An 18,275-nucleotide genomic window follows, 5' to 3' on the forward strand; every position below is an offset into this window, starting at 1 on the left:
AAGTCCCCGGTTGTGGTAACAGGCACCAGGGACTTTAAAGGTAAGAAAGTGTGGTAGTCACCACTAACTGTATTAGATATATATTAGATGTAGTACGGTAAGACTCCTGTACTAGAGGTCCATGGGTAAATCCTTGCCTGCTGGCTCCGCCCAGTAGGCGGCGTATAAATGTGTGTGCTCGTCGGTGCTGCTCCCATTCTGGTAGCAGCTACAGGAGGCCACACATCTTTGTTCAATAAAGCCTTGATTATTCACTACTCTCGTCTTTGTAGTAATTGATAGTGCATCAATTTATTGAGCAAAGATTTTTAAACGATGGAACTTCGCATCAAGCCTGATCGCCTACAGCTGAGCCCTCAAGCAGCCAACGCTACGTCCGCTTTTGACCACTGGCTAGCCTGCTTCGAAAGCTACCTCCGAGCATCCGCTGAAGAACCCTCGGACGCACAGAAGCTCCAGGTCCTTTATTCATGGGTGAGCCCTGACATTTTTCCTCTCATCCGAGAAGCGCCCACTTACGCTGAAGCAATGGAGCTCCTGAAAGGACATTACGTTCGGCCGGTCAACATACTATACGCCAGGCACCTCCTGTCCACGAGACAGCAACTCCCCGGTGAGTCCCTAGACGATTTCTGGCATGCCCTGCACATCCTGGCGAGGAACTGTGACTGCCAGGCAGTTTCGGCAGTCCAGCATTCAGAACTTTTAATCAGAGACGCTTTTGTTACGGGCATGGGGTCGGCGTACATCCGCCAGCGCCTATTGGAGGGGGGTACGCTTGATCTTGCGGGAACCAGGCAGCTCGCAAACTCATTAACAGTGGCCTCCCGTAACGTCCAGTTGTACGCTCCCGGCCACACGGCACCCTCATGAGCATCGTGGGCCCCACCAGCTACCGACCCCAGCCCACCGCAAGCCTGTGCAGCGTGGCAGCCAGCCAACCCCAGGTGGGGCCCAAATGCTACTTCTGTGGGCAGAACAAACACCCCCGGCAGCGCTGCCCGGCGCGGAGCGCAACTTGCAACGGCTGCAGAAAGAAGGGACATTTTGATGCTGTGTGCCAGGCCCGGTCTGTCGCAGCTGTTTCTAGGCCCAGCATTCCTACACCCCCCCCCCCCGTGCGGCCCATGGGCGCCGCCATCTTCTTCTCCGCAGGCCATGTGCAGCCTGCGGGCGCTGCCATCTTCTTCTCCGCAGGCCACTTGCGGCCCATGGGTGCCGCCATCTTTAATTCCGCCTGCCATGTGCGCCCCGTGGGCGGCGCCATCTTCGGCGCCATTTTGGATGGCGCCTCAGGGCCCCTGCTCGTCGGGAAGCTCGTCTGGCTGCTCATTGCCTGCCACCACTGCTGACCAGCCCGGGGCCTCCCAGCATCGGCCGCAGCTCACCTCGATCACCCTCGACCAGTCCCGGCCCCACAACCTCGCAACCGCAATGACAACGGTGAAAATCGATGGGCACAAGACTTCCTGCCTTTTTGACTCCGGGAGCACGGAAAACTTCATCCACCCCACTACGGTAAGGCGCTGCTCCCACGCGGTATACCCCGTTAGCCAGAAAATCTCCCTGTCCTCCGGATCCCATTCCGTGGAAATCCGGGGGGTACTGCATCGCGACCCTCACCGACCAGGGCGTAGAGGTTAGCAACTTCCGGCTCTATGTCCTCCCCCACCTCTGCGCTGCCCTGTTACTCGGCCTGGACTTCTAGTGCCATCTTCAAAGCTTAACTTTAAAATTCGGCGGACCCCTATCCTCCCTCACCGTATGCGGCCTCATGACCCTTAAGGTCGATCCACCTTCCTTGTTTGCAAACCTCACCCCAGATTGCAAATCCGTCGCCACCAGGAGCAGACGGTACAGTGCCCAGGACAGGACCTTTATCAGGTCGGAGGTCCAGCGGTTTCTGCGGGAAGGCATCATTGAGGCCAGCAACAGCCCCTGGAGAGCCCAAGAGGTAGTAGTAAAGACTGGGGAGAAACACAGGATGGTCATTGACTACAGTCAGACCATCAATCGGTACACGCAGCTCGACACGTATCCCCTCCCATGCATATCTGATATGGCCAATCAGATTGCACAGTACCGGGTCTTTTCCACAGTGAACCTGAGGTCCGCCTACCACCAGCTCCCCATCCGCAAGGAGGACCGCCAATACACTGCGTTCGAAGCAGATGGCCGCCTTTATCACTTCCTTAGTGTTCCCTTCGGCATCACTAACGGGGTCTCGGTTTTCCAACGTGAGATGGACCGAATGGTTGACCAGTACGGACTGCGGGCCACCTTCCCGTACCTAGACAACGTTACCATCTGCGGCCACGATCAGCAGGACCACAACGCTAACCTTCTCAAATTTCTCCACACCACCAAACTCCTTAATCTCACGTACAATAAGGAGAAGTGCGTGTTCCGCACCAACAGCTTAGCCATCCTTGGCTATGTTGTGCAAAATGGAGTTCTAGGGCCCGACCCCGACTGCATGCGCCCCCTCATGGAACTCCCCCTCCCCCACTGCCCCAAGGCCCTGAAACGATGCCTGGAGTTCTTCTCCTATTATGCCCAGTGAGTCCCTAACTATGCGGACAAGGCCCGCCCACTCATTCAGTCCACAGTCTTTCCCCTGACGACTGAGGCCCGCCAAGCCTTTAACCGCATCAAGGCAGACATCGCCAAGGCCACGATGCACGCGGTCAACGAGTCCCTCCCCTTTCAGGTCGAGAACGATGCATCGGACGTAGCTCTGGCCGCCACCCGCAACCAGGCATTCTTTTCCTGCACCCTCCATGCCTCCGAAAATCAGCACTCCTCTGTCGAAAAGGAGGCCCAGGCCATTGTGGAAGCTGTGCGGCATTGGAGGCATTACCTGGCCGGCAGCAAATTCACTCTCCTCACTGACCAGCAGTCGGTTGCCTTCGTGTTGAATAACACACAGCGGGGCAAGATCAAAAACGATAAGATCATGAGGTGGAGGATCGAGCTCTCCACCTATAATTACGAGATTTTGTATCGCCCCGGGAAGCTCAATGAGCCCCCCAATGCCCTATCCCGAGGTACATGTGCCAGTGCACAAGTGGACCGACTCCGGGCTCTACACGATGGCCTCTGTCACCCGGGGGTCACCCGGTTCTTCCACTTCAAGGCTCGCAACCTGCCCTACTCCATTGAGGAGGCCAGGACTGTCACCAGAGACTACCAGGTCTGCGCGGAGTGCAAACCGCACTTCTACCGCCAGATCGAGTGCATCTGGTGAAGGCCTCCCGCCCCTTTGAGCGCCTCAGCATGGACTTCAAAGGGCCCCTCCCCTCCACCGACCGAAACACGTACTTTCTGAACGTGGTGACGAGTACTCCCGGTTTCCCTTCGCCATCCCATGCCCCGATATGACTTCTGCCACGGTCATTAAAGCACTCCACAGCATCTTTGCCCTGTTCGGTTTCCCCGCTTACGTCCACAGCGATCGGGGATCCTCCTTTGTGAGCGATGAGCTGCGTCAGTTCCTGCTCAGCAAGGGCATTGCCTCGAGCAGGATGACCAGCTACAATCCCTGGGGAAACGGGCAGGTGGAGAGGGAGAACGGGATGGTCTGGGAGGCCGTCCTGCTGGCCCTACGGTCTAAGAATCTCCCAGTCTCCCGCTGGCAAGATGTCCTCCCCGACGCACTCCACTCCATCCGATCGCTCCTCTGCACTGCAACTAACGAAACCCCCCATGAACGTCTCTTTGCCTTCCCCAGGAAGTCCACCTCCAGGGTCTCACTCCCAACATGGCTGGCAGTTCCTGCTTCGCAAACACGTGCGGACCCATAAGTCGGACCCATTGGTCGAAAGAGTCCAACTACTGCACGCAAACCCGTAGTACGCCAACGTGGCGCACCCCGACGGGCGCCAGGACACAGTCTCCCTCCGGGACCTGGCACCCGCTGAATCCCCACCCATGGCCCATCACCCGCCACCCCCCCCCCTCCAGTTGCCCGTGCGCCACTCACCCTCGCCCCAACGCACCTCACCGCAGCCCCCGCCCCAGGAGGATCCATCCTCCCACTGGTTCCACTCAGGGGCGATGAAGACAAGGACAACATGCTCCCGGAGTCACCGGTGACCAAGTCGGCGCCCGCATCACCACCAGGACCGAGGCGACCACAGCGGAGGATCAAGGCCACCGACAGACTGAACTTGTAAATTTTTCCACCACCCCCGCTGGACTCTTTTTTAACAGGGGTGAATGTGGTAGTCACCACTAACTGTATTAGATGTATATTAGATGTAGTACGGTAAGACTCCAGTACTAGAGGTACATGGGTAAATCCCTGCCTGCTGGCTCGGCCCAGTAGGCAGCGTATAAATATGTGTGCTCGCCGGTGCTGCTCCCATTCTGGTAGCAGCTACAGGAGGCCACACATCTTTGCTCAATAAAACCTCGATTATTCACTACTCTCGTCTTTGTAGTAATTGATAGTGCATCAGAAAGGAGAGTGGGAATGGGATCCCAGGGAAGACAAACTTCAGGATTGTGGGGTGGAGTGGAAGCGAGGGCGGGTGTGGAGGAAAAAAGTGCGCTGACCCTAACAGTACTGGGGAAAACATGTGCGCATTCGGGTGTGTGGGCCACAAAACAGAAGATGTTATAGTGAACATTGCAATGTTAAACTGATATATAGTCCCTTTTTTTATGAACAACATTAAAGTGAAACAACGTTAAGCAACAACTTACTGTACTTAAAGCAGCCTTTCACCACTTAAGGGCAAGGCGTATTCTAGCTGCAACCAATGATTGTCATATTGGAAGAGTTTTTGTGAGGGGAGATAGGAATGGAGCCACCAAGTTCTTGAATGCAACACTGGAAGCCTCGGTGCAGAAGGTGGGCGGATGAGAGAGTTCTTCCTCCCTCAGGGGGCCAGGGGGCCATCCAGACAGACAGGGGAAGCAGGTAGCTGACACATTCTATACTAGCAGTCTAACTGAAATTCCCAGATGCAGTGTGGCCAAAAAGTTCAATGATCTCACATAAGTGGTCAAGGTAGCTAAATGCAACTTCACATAGCACATGCTTACAAATGAACCATTAGTCATTCACCATTGCCCCCTCATTTACCTCCCAACAACCTCCATCAAGTATAACTCAACCCCAACATTCATAGGATCACCTCATACACTGGACATTGCTGCATGCCTCATACATATTTCACACTTGAAGGTACTGCAGGTAGTTAACCATGAGAGCCATGTAACCCAATCAAATTGCATCACATTCTTTGACACAGTTCCTCTTTCTGTCAGAACAAGGTGTCCCATAATTGAAGTCAGCTACATCTAACTGACTGCTGATAAGCTCATCTTGCCCCTGTGGAGGAGACGGTGTTGGCAAAGATGGGTGTGGTCATGGTCAGCAACAGGGCTGAAGCCATAGAATATAACAGTATTTTCAGTACCTAATCCACCTTCCCACATTCCACTACCCTCTCATCCAGTAGGATGTACAGCTGCAGATGGTGTAAGCGTGTGCCTCTTGCTTGCCCTTCCTTTCTTGTCCCTTCCTTACCTTGTGCCTTTTTCCTTTCAGAAACAAAATAATTGCCACCAGATCAACCTTTTGAACATAACATCAGAACGAGGAGGGGCATAATTGCCAATAGGCAATTATGCCCCTCGGGTCTCCTTCACCATTCAATATGGTTATAGTTGATCTCATCTCGGCCTCATCTCCACCTTCCTGCCCACTCCCCATAATACTTCATCCCGCTAATAATTAAAACCTATCCTGTGCAGCACAGTGGTGCAGTGGTTAGCACTGCTGCCTCACAGCTCCAAGGTCCCTAGTTCGATCCCAGCTCTGGGTCGCTGTCCGTGTGGTTCGTACATTCTCCCCGTGTTTGCGTGGGTTTCGTCCCCACAACCCAAAGATCAGCAGGATAGGTGGAATGACCACGCTAAATTGCCCCTTGATTGAAAATGAATTGGGTACTCTAAAAATTTTTTTTTTTTAATGATTTAGTGTTCTGACGTCCATCGCCCTCTGAAGTACAGAATTTCACAGATTCACGACTCTTTGAGTGAAGTAATTCCTCCTCATTTCTATTTTAAATCTGCCACCCATTAGCCTAAAACCATTGCCTCTCATTCCAGAACATACAACAAGGGGAAGCATCCGCTCTACATCTACCCTGTCAATCCCCATTAGCAGTTTGTGTACCGCAATTCGACCTCCTCTCATTCTTCTAAACTCCAGCAGGTATAGGGCTAAACTGCTGAAGCTCACCTCATAAGACAAGTCCTTCAACATAAGAACATGGGAACCAGGAGTAGGCCATCTGGCCCCTCGAGCCTGCTCCGCCATTAAATAAGATCATGGCTGATCTTTTTGTGGACTCAGCTCCACTTACCCATCTGCTCACCGTAACCTTTTATTCCTTTACTGTTCAAAAATCTATCTACCTTTGCCTCAACTGCTTCACTGGCCAGGAAATTCCACAAATTCACAACCCTTTGGGTGACGAAGTTCCTCTTCAACTCAGTCCTAAATCTGCTCCCCCTTATTTTGAGGTTATCATAGAATTTACAGTGCAGAAGGAGGCCTTTCAGCCCATCGAGTCTGCACCAGACCTTGAAAAGAGCACCATACCTAAGCCCACACTTCCACCCTATCCCAGTAACCCTACCTAACCTTTTTATTGGACACTCGGGCAATTTAACATGATCAATCCACCTAACCTGCACATCTCTGGACTGTGGGAGGAAACCGGAGCATCTGGAGGAAACCCACGCAGTCACGGGGAGAATTTGCAGACTCCGCACTGACAGTGACTCAAGCCGAGAATCGGACCTGGGACCCAGGAGCTGAGAAACCCCCTAGTTCTAGTTGAAACAACCTCCCTGCTTCTATCCTACCTATTAAGACCATAAGACATAGGAGCGGAAGTAAGGCCATTCGGCCCATCGGGTCCACTCCACCATTCAATCATGGCAGATTTCAACTCCATTTACCCGCTCTCTCTCCATAGCCCTTAATTCCTCGAGAAATCACGAATTTATCAACTTCTGTCTTAAAGACACTCAACGTCCCGGCCTCCACCGCCCTCTGTGGCAATGAATTCCACAGACCCACCACTCTCTGGCTGAAGAAATTTCTCCTCATCTCTGTTCTAAAGTGACTCCCTTTTATTCTAAGGCTGTGCCCCCGGGTCCTAGTCTCCCCTGCTAATGGAAACAACTTCCCTACATCCACCCTATCTAAGCCATTCATTATCTTGTAAGTTTCTTTTAGATCTCCCCTCAACCTCCTAAACTCCAATAAATATAATCCCAGGATCCTCAGACGTTCATTGTATGTTAGGCCTACCATTCCTGGGATCATCCGTGTGAATCTCCGCTGGACCTGCTCCAGTGCCAGTATGTCCTTCCTGAGGTGTGGAGCCCAAAATTGCTCACAGTATTCTAAATGGGGCCTAACTAATGCTTTATAAAGCTTCATAAGTACATCCCTGCTTTTATATTCCAAGCCTCTTGAGATAAATGACAACATTGCATTTGCTTTCTTAATTACGGACTCAACCTGCAAGTTTACCTTTAGAGAATCCTGGACTAGGACTCCCAAGTCCCTTTGCACTTCAGCATTATGAACTTTGTCACCGTTTAGAAAATAGTCCATGCCTCTATTCTTTTTTCCAAAGTGCAAGACCTCGCACTTGCCCACGTTGAATTTCATCAGCCATTTCTTGGACCACTCTCCTAACCTGTTTAAATCTTTCTGCAGCCTCCCCACCTCCTCCATACTACCTGCCCCTCCACCTATCTTTGTATCATCGGCAAACTTAGCCAGAATGCCCCCAGTCCCGTCATCTAGATCGTTAATATATAAAGAGAACAGCTGTGGCCCCAACACTGAACCCTGCAGGACACCACTCGTCACCGGTTGCCATTCCGAAAAAGAACCTTTTATCCCAACTCTCTGCCTTCTGCCTGACAGCCAATCGTCAATCCATGTTAGTACCTTGCCTCGAATACCATGGGCCCTTATTTTACTCAGCAGTCTCCCGTGAGGCACCTTATCAAAGGCCTTTTGGAAGTCAAGATAGATAACATCCATTGGCTCTCCTTGGTCTAACCTATTTGTTATCTCTTCAAAGAGCTCCAACAGGTTTGTCAGGCACGACCTCCCCTTACTAAATCCATGCTGACTTGTCCTAATCCGACCCTGCACTTCCAAGAATTTAGAAATCTCATCCTTAACAATGGATTCTAAAAATCTTGCCAACAACCGAGGTTAGGCTAATTGGCCTATAATTTTCCATCTTTTTCCTTGTTCCCTTCTTGAACAGGGGGGTTACAACAGCGATTTTCCAATCCTCTGGGACTTTCCCTGACTCCAGTGACTTTTGAAAGATCATAACTAACGCCTCCACTATTTCTTCACCTATCTCCTTTAGAACTCTAGGCCCGGAGATTTATCAATTTTTAGACCTCTTAGTTTCTCTAGCACTTTCTCCTTTGTGATGGCTACCATATTCAACTCTGCCCCCTGACTCTCCTGAATTGTTGGGATATTACTCATGTCTTCTACTGTGAAGACTGACGCAAAATACTTATTTAGTTCCTCAGCTATTTCCTTGTCTCCCATCACTAGATTACCAGCGTCATTTTGGAGCGGCCCAATGTCTACTTTTGCCTCCCGTTTGTTTTTAATGTATTTAAATAAACTTTTACTATCATTCCTAATGTTACTGGCTAGCCTACCTTCATAATTGATCCTCTCTTTCCTTATTTCTCTCTTTGTTATCCTCTGTTTGTTTTTGTAGCCTTCCCAATCTTCTGACTTCCCACTACTCTTTGCCACATTATAGGCTTTCTCTTATACTTAGTAATCAGCTTTAAAAAAAACCCCAGAAAACAAGCTAACCTTCCCCCATTCCCACATCCAACTTACAATCCCCAAAAGTAAAAATAAACAACGTATGAACTTTTAGTAGAATTTTGATTGAGGCACCGAGTATCATCTTGACTGCTTTGGTGAGTTCATTATACTCATGCAACATTGGTCCTTCATGGGATAATCAACATGGTGTTCAGGTTTCCACTACCTCCCTCCAGCCTCCTGACTTATGGTCCTCAGCAGCTGCCTTGGCTATCACTTCATTTTATCCAAGAAAGTTTGCAGGTCCTTGTCACCAAAGTTATGAGTTCACTTTTTGATTTCGTTTTCAACATTTCTGTGGAAATGAGGAAAAGTATAACAGTGCAGTTAGGAAGGCAAATGCAATGTTATCATTTATTTAGAGAGGGCTAAAATGCAAGAGCAGGGATGCACTCATGGGCTTTTCATATGAGAAGCAGTTGAGAACTCTAGATCTGTGCTTGATGGAGTTTAGAAGGATGAGGCATGATCTTATTGAAACTTTCAGAATACTGAGAGGCTTAGATAGAGTGGAAGTGGAGAGGATATTTTCAGTAGAAGTAGAGACTAGAACCCAAGGGCACAGCATTAGATTGAAGGAGCGATCCTTTAAAACTATGAGGAAGAATTTCTTCAGCCAGTGGGTGGTACATCTGTGGAACTCTTTACTGCAGAAGGCTATGGAGGCCAAGTCACTGAGTGTCTTTAAGGCATATATAGATAGGATCAGGGGTCAAGGGGAGAAGGCAGGAGAATGGGGATGAGGGAGAACAGTTACCTTGGCCATTTTGGATGGCCTCCTAACAAAGGGAAACCAGAGAGTGCAAGGCTGTCTCCACCAGGTAAGTATGGGTGGTCCAGCAGGAGTGGGGGATAAAAAACCTCCATCAGGAATGTCACGGGACTTAAGGGCCCAGTGAAAAGATCCAGAGTCTTCACCCACCTGAAAAGTTTGAAAGCCGACATAGTCTTCCTCCAAGAGAGGCACCTGAGGGAGAAGGACAGGCTGGGTGGGACAGACCTCCCATTCCTGCTACAGGATGAGAGCCAGGGGGTAGTCATACTGTTAAATAAGAGATTGGTGTTTACAGCGAGTTGTACACATCTACCACCTTTTGCATGATAAAATGCTTCCTAACTGCTCACCTGAGTGGCCTGTCTCTGATTTGAAGATTATGTCCCCACATCCTAACCACCGATGGGAAAAAGCCTCTATTCACTTGATTAATTCCTTCCAAAATCCTAAAAATCTCAATCAAATCATCCTTTAAACCTTCTTCCAGGCAATGCAAACTTAGTTTATGGAATCTAATTATTGGAGGTTGACACCATCTGGTCAATCTGGATTAAATGGCTTCTAAAGCTAATATGGCCTTTCTAAGATACGATGCCCATAATTGTTCACTACTCCAGATGTTATCTAACCAAGACTTTGTAGCAAAATTCATTCCCTTGATATTCTAGCATTGTAGTTATAAAGGCTAACATTTCCTTATCCTTCATGATTATTTTTGGACCTACATACAGGGACTTCTAAATCTCCCTAGATCTCTACTGTTACTAACTTTTCATAATTTAAAACATATTAGGGACAGGCTCAAGGGGTTGAATGGATACCATTAGAATTATTTTCTTTGCCGTTTTCTTTAATGATAGAATAAAACAATGAAGGAGCATTGGATTAGAAGTAGGCCATTCCGGCCTTGAGCCTGTTTCACCACCCAACCAGATCTTAGATCATCTGTATCTCAACTCCACTTCCTTGCAATTTCTCCATCGCACTTAATAACGTAGGAACATAGGAACATTGAAGCAGATGAAGACCATTCTGCCCCTCAAGCCTGTTCTGCCATTTAGCCAGATCATGGCTGAGCTTTTACCTCAATGCCATCTTCCCACACTATCCCCATATTCCTTGACATCATCGGTAGCTAGAAATCTATGAACTTTTGCTTTAAACATACTCAATGACTGAGCCTCTGGGGAAGGGAATTCCAAAGATTTCCCATCCTCTGACTGAAGAAAGTCCTCCTCATCTCTTTCTAAATTGCCTACCTCGTATTCTAAGACTGTTCTTGGTTCTCGGCCACCAAACCAAGGAAACGTCCTTCCAGCATGTACCCTGTTGAGCCCTGTAAGAATTTTGTACTTTTCAATAAAGGTTAGCTCTCATTCTTCAAAACTCCAGCGAATACAGGCCAAGTCTCCTCAGTCTTTTATCATTGGAAAATCCCATAATTCCAGGGACTAGTCTGGCGAACATTTGGTGCACTCCCATCCAATATCTCCTTTCTTAGGTGAGCAGACCAAAACTGCAATACTCCAGGTGTGGTCTCACCAGCGCTCCATACAACTGCAGCAAGATTTCCTTATTCCTATGCTCAAATCCTCTTGTAATAAAGGCTAACATACCATTTGCCTTTCTAATTGCTTCTTGCACCTACATGTTAGCTTCAGTGACTTATGAACAAGAACACCAAGTTCCCTTTGGACATCAATACTTCCCAATCTCTGACATTTCTGTTTTTCCTCCCAAAGAGGATCACTTCATATTTTTCCACATTATATTGCTTCTGCAACATTCTTACTCACTCACTTCTTCTTGAAGCTCTTTGCATCATTCTCACAACTCACATTCCCACCAAGTTTGTGTCATCAGTAAACTTGGAAAAATTACATTTGGTCCACACATCCAAATCATTGATTTAGATTGTGAATAGCTGGGGCCCAAGCATCATTTAAATTGCAGTACCCCAAAACTAGTCGTAGCCTGCCAACCTGAAAAGACCCATTTATCCCTATTTTTTGTTTGTTAACAAATCCTCAACCCATGTCAATATATTTCCCCAAATCCCATGAGCTCTGATACCTACTAATCTCCTATGTGGGACCTGATCAAAAGCTTCTGAAAATCCAAATACGGCACATCAACTGGTTCTGAATTATCTATTCTGTTCGTAACATCTTCAAAAAACCCCAATAGGTTTGTTCAACATGACTCTGCCCAATCTCACCATAATTTTCTAAGTGCCCAGTTCTCACATTCATTAGAAAACCTAGCATTTTCCCACCTACTGATGTCAGGTTAACAGGTCTGTAGTTTCCTATTGTGTTTCTTCCTCCTTTCTTAAATACAAGACCTCCTCACCGCACAGGACCTTCAACCGACGTTATACACCAGATACATCGTTGACATTTTTTTCCTTTGGACCCACAGCGAAGAATCACTGAAACGACTACACGATGACATCAATAAGTTCCATCCCACCATCAGACTCACCATGGACTACTCTCCAAAATCAGTTGTATTCTTGGACACACTCATCTCCATCAAGGACGGTCACCTCAGCACTTCGCTTTACTGCAATCCCATGGATAACCTCACGATGCTCCACTTCTCCAGCTTCGACCCTAAACACATTAAAGAAGCCATCCCCGATGGACAAGCCCTCCGTATACACAGGATCTGCTCAGACGATGAGGAGCGCAACAGACATCTACAGACACTGAAAGATGCCCTCGTACGAACGGGATATGGCGCTCGACTCATCGATCGACAGTTCCAATGCGCCACAGCGAAAAACCGCACTGACCTCCTCAGAAGATAAACACGGGACACAACCGACAGAGTACCCTTCGTCGTCCAGTACTTTCCCGGAGCGGAGAAACTACGACATCTTCTTCACAGCCTTCAACACGTCATCGATGAAGATGAACATCTTGCCAAGGTCATCCCCACACCCCCACTACTTGCCTTCAAACAACCGCGCAACCTCAAACAAACCATTGTTTGCAGCAAACTACGCTGCCTTCAGAACAGCGACCACGACACCACACAACCCTGCCATGGCAATCTCTGCAAGACATGCCAGATCATCGACATGGATACCACCATTACACGTGAGAACACCACCCACCAGGTACGCGGTACATACTCGTGCGACTCGGCCAACGTTGTCTACCTCATACGCTGCAGGAAAGGATGTCCCGAAGCGTGGTACATTGGCGAGACCATGCAGACCCTGCGACAACGAATGAACGGACATCACGCGACAATCACCAGGCAGGAATGTTCCCTTCCAGTCGGGGAACACTTCAGCAGGCAAGGACATTCAGCCTCTGATCTCCAGGTAAGCGTTCTCCAAAGCGGCCTTCAGGACGCGCGACAACGCAGAATCGCCGAGCAGAAACCTATAGCCAAGTTCCGCACACATGAGTGCGGCCTCAACTGGGACCTGGGATTCATGTCGCATTACATTCATCCCCCACCATCTGGCCTGGGCTTGCAAAATCCTACCAACTGTCCTGGCTTGAGACAATTCACACCTCTTTAACCTGGGGTTACCCCTATCTCTGGATCTGTAAACACTTAACTAACTGCAAATGCTCGCATTCTAAGCATTGTCTTGCATCTTTGAATTTGTCTATATATATGTTTCTGGAACATACCTCTTCATTCACCTGAGGAAGGAGCAGTGCTCCGAAAGCTAGTGTTTAAAACAAACCTGTTGGACTTTAACCTGGTGTTGTAAGACTTCTTACTGTGCTCACCCCAGTCCAATGCCGGCATCTCCTCATCTTTCTTAAATAGTGCAGGCACTGTTCTCGCATCTATAGAATTTTGAAAAATAATCAACAACACATCCATTATTTCTACAGCCACCTCTTTCAATTCTCTAGAATGTAAATCATTAGGTTAGATCCAGGGAATAATCAACTTTCAGTCTCTCATTAATTTTCCAGCACACTTTTTTACTAAATTGCTTTCAGATCCTTCTTGGCTCCACAATATTTCAGAGGAGGTTTTGTACCTTTCTCCATGAAGACAGACACAAAGTATGTGCTTAGTTTCTCTGCTATTTCCTTTTTACCCATTATAAATTCTCTTGTCTTTACCTGTAATGGGCCCACACTTGTCTTTACTAACCTTTTTCTTTTTACATACCTATAGAAGCTTTCAATTCCTTTTTATGTTTCTTATGTAAGGCTTCTTCCTGTTCCTTCTTGTTTATTCCCTGTGTATTTCCTTGTTTTCCCCTTTCTTTTATTTTTGCCGTTACATTTTTGATCCATGGATGATTTATGGGCATGAGACGTTAAGGCAGCCTGCCATTTTAATTCAATCAGAAGAAAGCGATGGCCTGTGCCTTTAATTCAAACAGCAGGATCCGGAAGGCTGTGCTGTTTCAGACTGGTAATTGGAGATTGACTGGCCTCAGTGATGACTCAGTTTGATTTATATGGCTGGTGGCCGGTGAATTGGCCCAAAAGGCTGTGTTCTGCCCAGTAGTAGATGATGATTGGATATTTTTTTTCAGAGTTCCATTTTAGCTTCATTTTTGGTTCTGGCAGCGGAGGAAAAAGATCCAGAAAAATCCTCTCCAGAAAACAGCTGCTAAGCATCTCCAAAAAAGATCCAGCTAACTTTATCTCTTCAATAAGGCTGTGAAGGTTAAATCCATGACAACATGGCCTGAAGGCAGTCCACAAGGGCAAAGCCTGATGAAACCAGGACTCTATCTCACCAGGACAATTGTGAGTACAGGCTGTAAAACAAGGAATGTAATTCCCAAACTTAATATGGAGAAAGCCTGTAAGGATCTATCATCTGAAGCAAAGACTCTTCACTTTCATTTACATTTTTCATCCTCCCCCCGCCCTGCCCTCTGTGTTTGTCTGTCATGTGTATGTATGTGTGTAGAGGGTGGGGGAAGCACTTATCAATATTTAACCAACTGTATCTGCTATATATTTCACCATGAATGTTGTTATAAATAAACAGTAATTGAGTTTTAACTTATGAACTGTAACTATTGGGCAGCTAAGGGCCAAAGAATTATAGGTTAATTCACTTGTGTTGTGACTCCGGGCCACGTGGGCTGGAATAGACCAGGGTGGTGTAACACTTACTAGTTTAATTGAATGTTCTACTTTCATTTTCTTTATCACTTTCTTGGTTCATACTTTGCTGAATTTTAAAATGTTTCCAATCGTTACACTCACGAAATTTTTGGGCAACTTCACGTACCTCTTCCTTTGATCTGACAGAATCCTTCATTTTTCTTGTTAGCCACGGTTGGATCACTTTTCCTGATGGTTTTTTTGTACCTTAAAGTAATGTAAATTTGTTGCAAGCCATATATTAATTCTTTAAATGTTAACCATTGCCTAACTACTATCTACTTTAATGTAGATCCCTAATCTACCCCATACCTTTGTAGTTTCCTTTGTACAGATTAAATACCCTTGTTTCACATTGAACTACATCACTTTCAAACTTCACATAGAATTCTTCCATGTTACGGTTACTGTTCCCACAAGGCTTCTTTACAATGAGGTTATGAATTATCCCTTTTTTGTTGCATAATGCTAGATCTAAAATAGCCTGTTCTCTAATTGGGTGCTCAACATAGTATTCTAGAAAACTCCAGAAATTCAACCTCATCAGCATTAGTGCGAATTAGGTTTACGCTTGATTACTGAAGTACCATTGTTACATGCACCTCTTAATTTCCTGATTCATACTGCGCTGAAAATTACCACTACTATTTATGTCTTATAAACAATTCCCACCGAAGTTTGTTGCCCTTTCCTGTTTCTAATTCCACCCAAACTGATTCTACGTGGTGATATTCTGATCTACGATCCTTTCTCATTAATGTACTGATCTCATATTTTATTAACAATGTGACCCCTTCCTCATTTTCCTTTTTTCCTATCCTTCCTAAATGCTGAACACCTTTGAAGTTTCAGTTCCCAGCCTTGGCCACCCTACAGCCACGTCCCAGTAATGGCAGTTAGACCACTTAGTTCCCATCTATTTGTGCTGTGTTAGGGCAACATTGTAAAACCTTTGTCTGTTCTGTCTTCTGGTTAGCTGCTACAACATTGCTGCTCCATTTGGGATTTCTGTTCAAACAACAGACTTTGGACAAAGTTGAAACACCCATGCTCTAATGGACCAGGCAAGGGCTTCCCTTTAGGTTATGTGGCAGAGCCCATGATGTCAGTTCGCTAGACTTGGTAAGCAGCCAATCAGTGAATGTAGAATTATCAGCCATCTCCTATTGTTTCCTGCGATTTCTGTGATTGGTGGAACCATTCATAAACATCTGGATGAGAGGCGGGTCATCTGAAGATCTCCATTTGTCCTCACTTCTCAGAAGAAACAGCTCGAAAGCAATTGGGAGATTCTCTCTCTCTCTCGCACTTTTAGAAACTGCCATTCAGACCTTGGGAAGGTTCTCTTGTTTAAAAGGCACAGTCAGCAATCAGAACTGGGAAAGAGATCTCTGAAATGTGAAAGTGGCAGTCGTTTTTGCACAGGTCTCTAACACTCTTAACTCTCTGTCTGAAGGGCGGGGAAAAGCTCAAATTAAAGCTTAAAGTGATAGCATTTATGATAATACAGTCAAAATTTCTGTCCGGTAATCAGGAAAATGAAACGTCTGCTGAGTTTTTCATAGTTAAAGCCCAGTAATATCTTGGGTGGGCCTTGGGGTCAAAGATCTGGGGCGAAATTCTCCTACCCGCCCCGCCACATTTCTGCCCCGACCGGCCGGCGCGAGTCTCCGTAACACTGGCCGGTCAATGGGGTTTCCCATTGTGGGGCAGCCCCACGCCGTCGGGAAACCCCCAGGCGCCGGCAAAACGGAGACTCCCGCCGGCGGAGAATGACGCCCCAGAATTGTATTGACCTAAAACTTGAGTAAAGCTCTACCTGGTGGTAGTAGAGCAGAATTGCATTGATCTGAACCTTCTGTGTACAGCTCCATATGGTGGCCGGAGGTTAGGATTGCCCTGACATGGATCTCTTGTGTAAAACTCCATCTGGTGGTCAAAGTACGGAATTGTGCTGACCTGAATCTCTTGAATACATCTATTACCCAGAGGCTGCAGCTGCAGCAGCAAAGATTCATCTCAAACCTTTCCCTTTAATCCCTGTTTTTAATCCTCCCCTACCCTTACCATGTGTCTGTCTTGAATGTGTCTGGATGGAGGGTGGGGTGGGGTTTTGGGAATAGATAGACAAGTAGACCATTATTATGTTATTTTCTTTACATACTCATCTTTCCTCTTATTGATAAAGTTTGTTAATGTTTTACTTATAAATCTGGTGTATGTAACTCATTGAAACAGTCGAGGGCTAAAGGTTTCAGGAAAACACAAATTATTGGTTAATTCACTTATGTTGGGACTCTGGGGTCTGTGGGGCTGGGACTGACCGCACACCCGCCCAGGATGTAGTAACAGCTGTGAATTAATCTACCTAATTACTAATGCTGTATACGGTCAAGTAGAACACCTTTAACACTGACTTATTATTTTCACAATCTCTAGCCTTAACTGCTGGTGCACTCTTATATTTATCTGTTCTGTCCCTTCCTGATGTACTTTGACAACTATTTCATGTATTGCTGTTCTGATTTTACCTTCTCCTCTCGCTTTACTTTGCCACATCTTTCCTCATCCCACTATTTATTTGAAAGCCCTTTCTACTGCCCTAGCTATGTAACTCACCAGAACACTGGTCCTAGTACGATTTGGTGAAGACCATCTCAATGGTACAGCTCCCACTTTCCCCAATACTGATGCCAGTGCCTATGGAATCAAAACCCATTTCTCCCGCGCCAATCTTTAAGCCATGGATTTAACTCTACAATGTTATTTACCCTGCGTCAATTTGTTCATGGCTTGGGTAAATTAGTACCTTTGATATTCTGCTTTTAATTTTACCCCTAGTTGATCATGCTCTCTTAAGTAGAACCTCCTTCAGAGTCCTACCCATATCGTTGGTATCATTGTGAACTGCGACCACTGGATTTTCCACCTCCCACTGCAGGTTTCCCTTAGTCTAGAGCCGATGTCCTGAACCCTGGCACCGGGTAGGCAACAGAGCCTTCTGGACTCTCGCTCTTGGCTGCAGAGAACCATGTCTATCTGCCTCAACATATTGTCCCCTACTAGCACTACAAAAACATCACCACAATCTTGAAAATATTAAGTTCCTTTTAAAACCTTGAATATATCATAAAATGCTATTTGGAATTTTACAGTGGCTTTGTGGAGGAGAAGCTTGGAGCTAAATATGTGGAGGGTCGTAGTATGGAATTCTCAAAATCATATGAAGAAAGCAGTCCTGCCATTCCAATATTCTTTATTCTCTCACCAGGAGTTGATCCACTGAAGGACGTGGAGGCTTTGGGTATGTGCTTTAAGCAATGTAACTAATTTATGCATTCTTGTGAATGGATACAGGACCCTAGACCCAATATTGACTGGGAGAGAGTTTTTGAAACTTGCTTTTTGAAGCAATTTCAAGGCCTAGCATATTTTAAATCTTGGACATCATTTAAATTTCACCAATAAACATTTAATCTGTTCTGGATGA

The 18,275-nt window shown here is 46.7% G+C and overlaps 1 protein-coding gene across 1 annotated transcript in view; it reads left to right on the forward strand.

The window, feature by feature from the left end:
• LOC140395604 (dynein axonemal heavy chain 17-like) overlaps nucleotides 1–18,275 on the forward strand; it is an 896,966-nt gene that overhangs the window by 841,599 nt on the left and 37,092 nt on the right. Inside the window, exon 72 of the mRNA XM_072483576.1 lies at nucleotides 17,941–18,089. Coding sequence (XP_072339677.1) covers nucleotides 17,941–18,089 — 149 coding nt within the window. The remainder of the gene's footprint in view (nucleotides 1–17,940; nucleotides 18,090–18,275) is intronic.

This window comes from Scyliorhinus torazame, chromosome 18 (genome assembly GCF_047496885.1).
Source record: "Scyliorhinus torazame isolate Kashiwa2021f chromosome 18, sScyTor2.1, whole genome shotgun sequence".
Classification (NCBI taxonomy): Eukaryota; Metazoa; Chordata; class Chondrichthyes; order Carcharhiniformes; family Scyliorhinidae; genus Scyliorhinus; species Scyliorhinus torazame.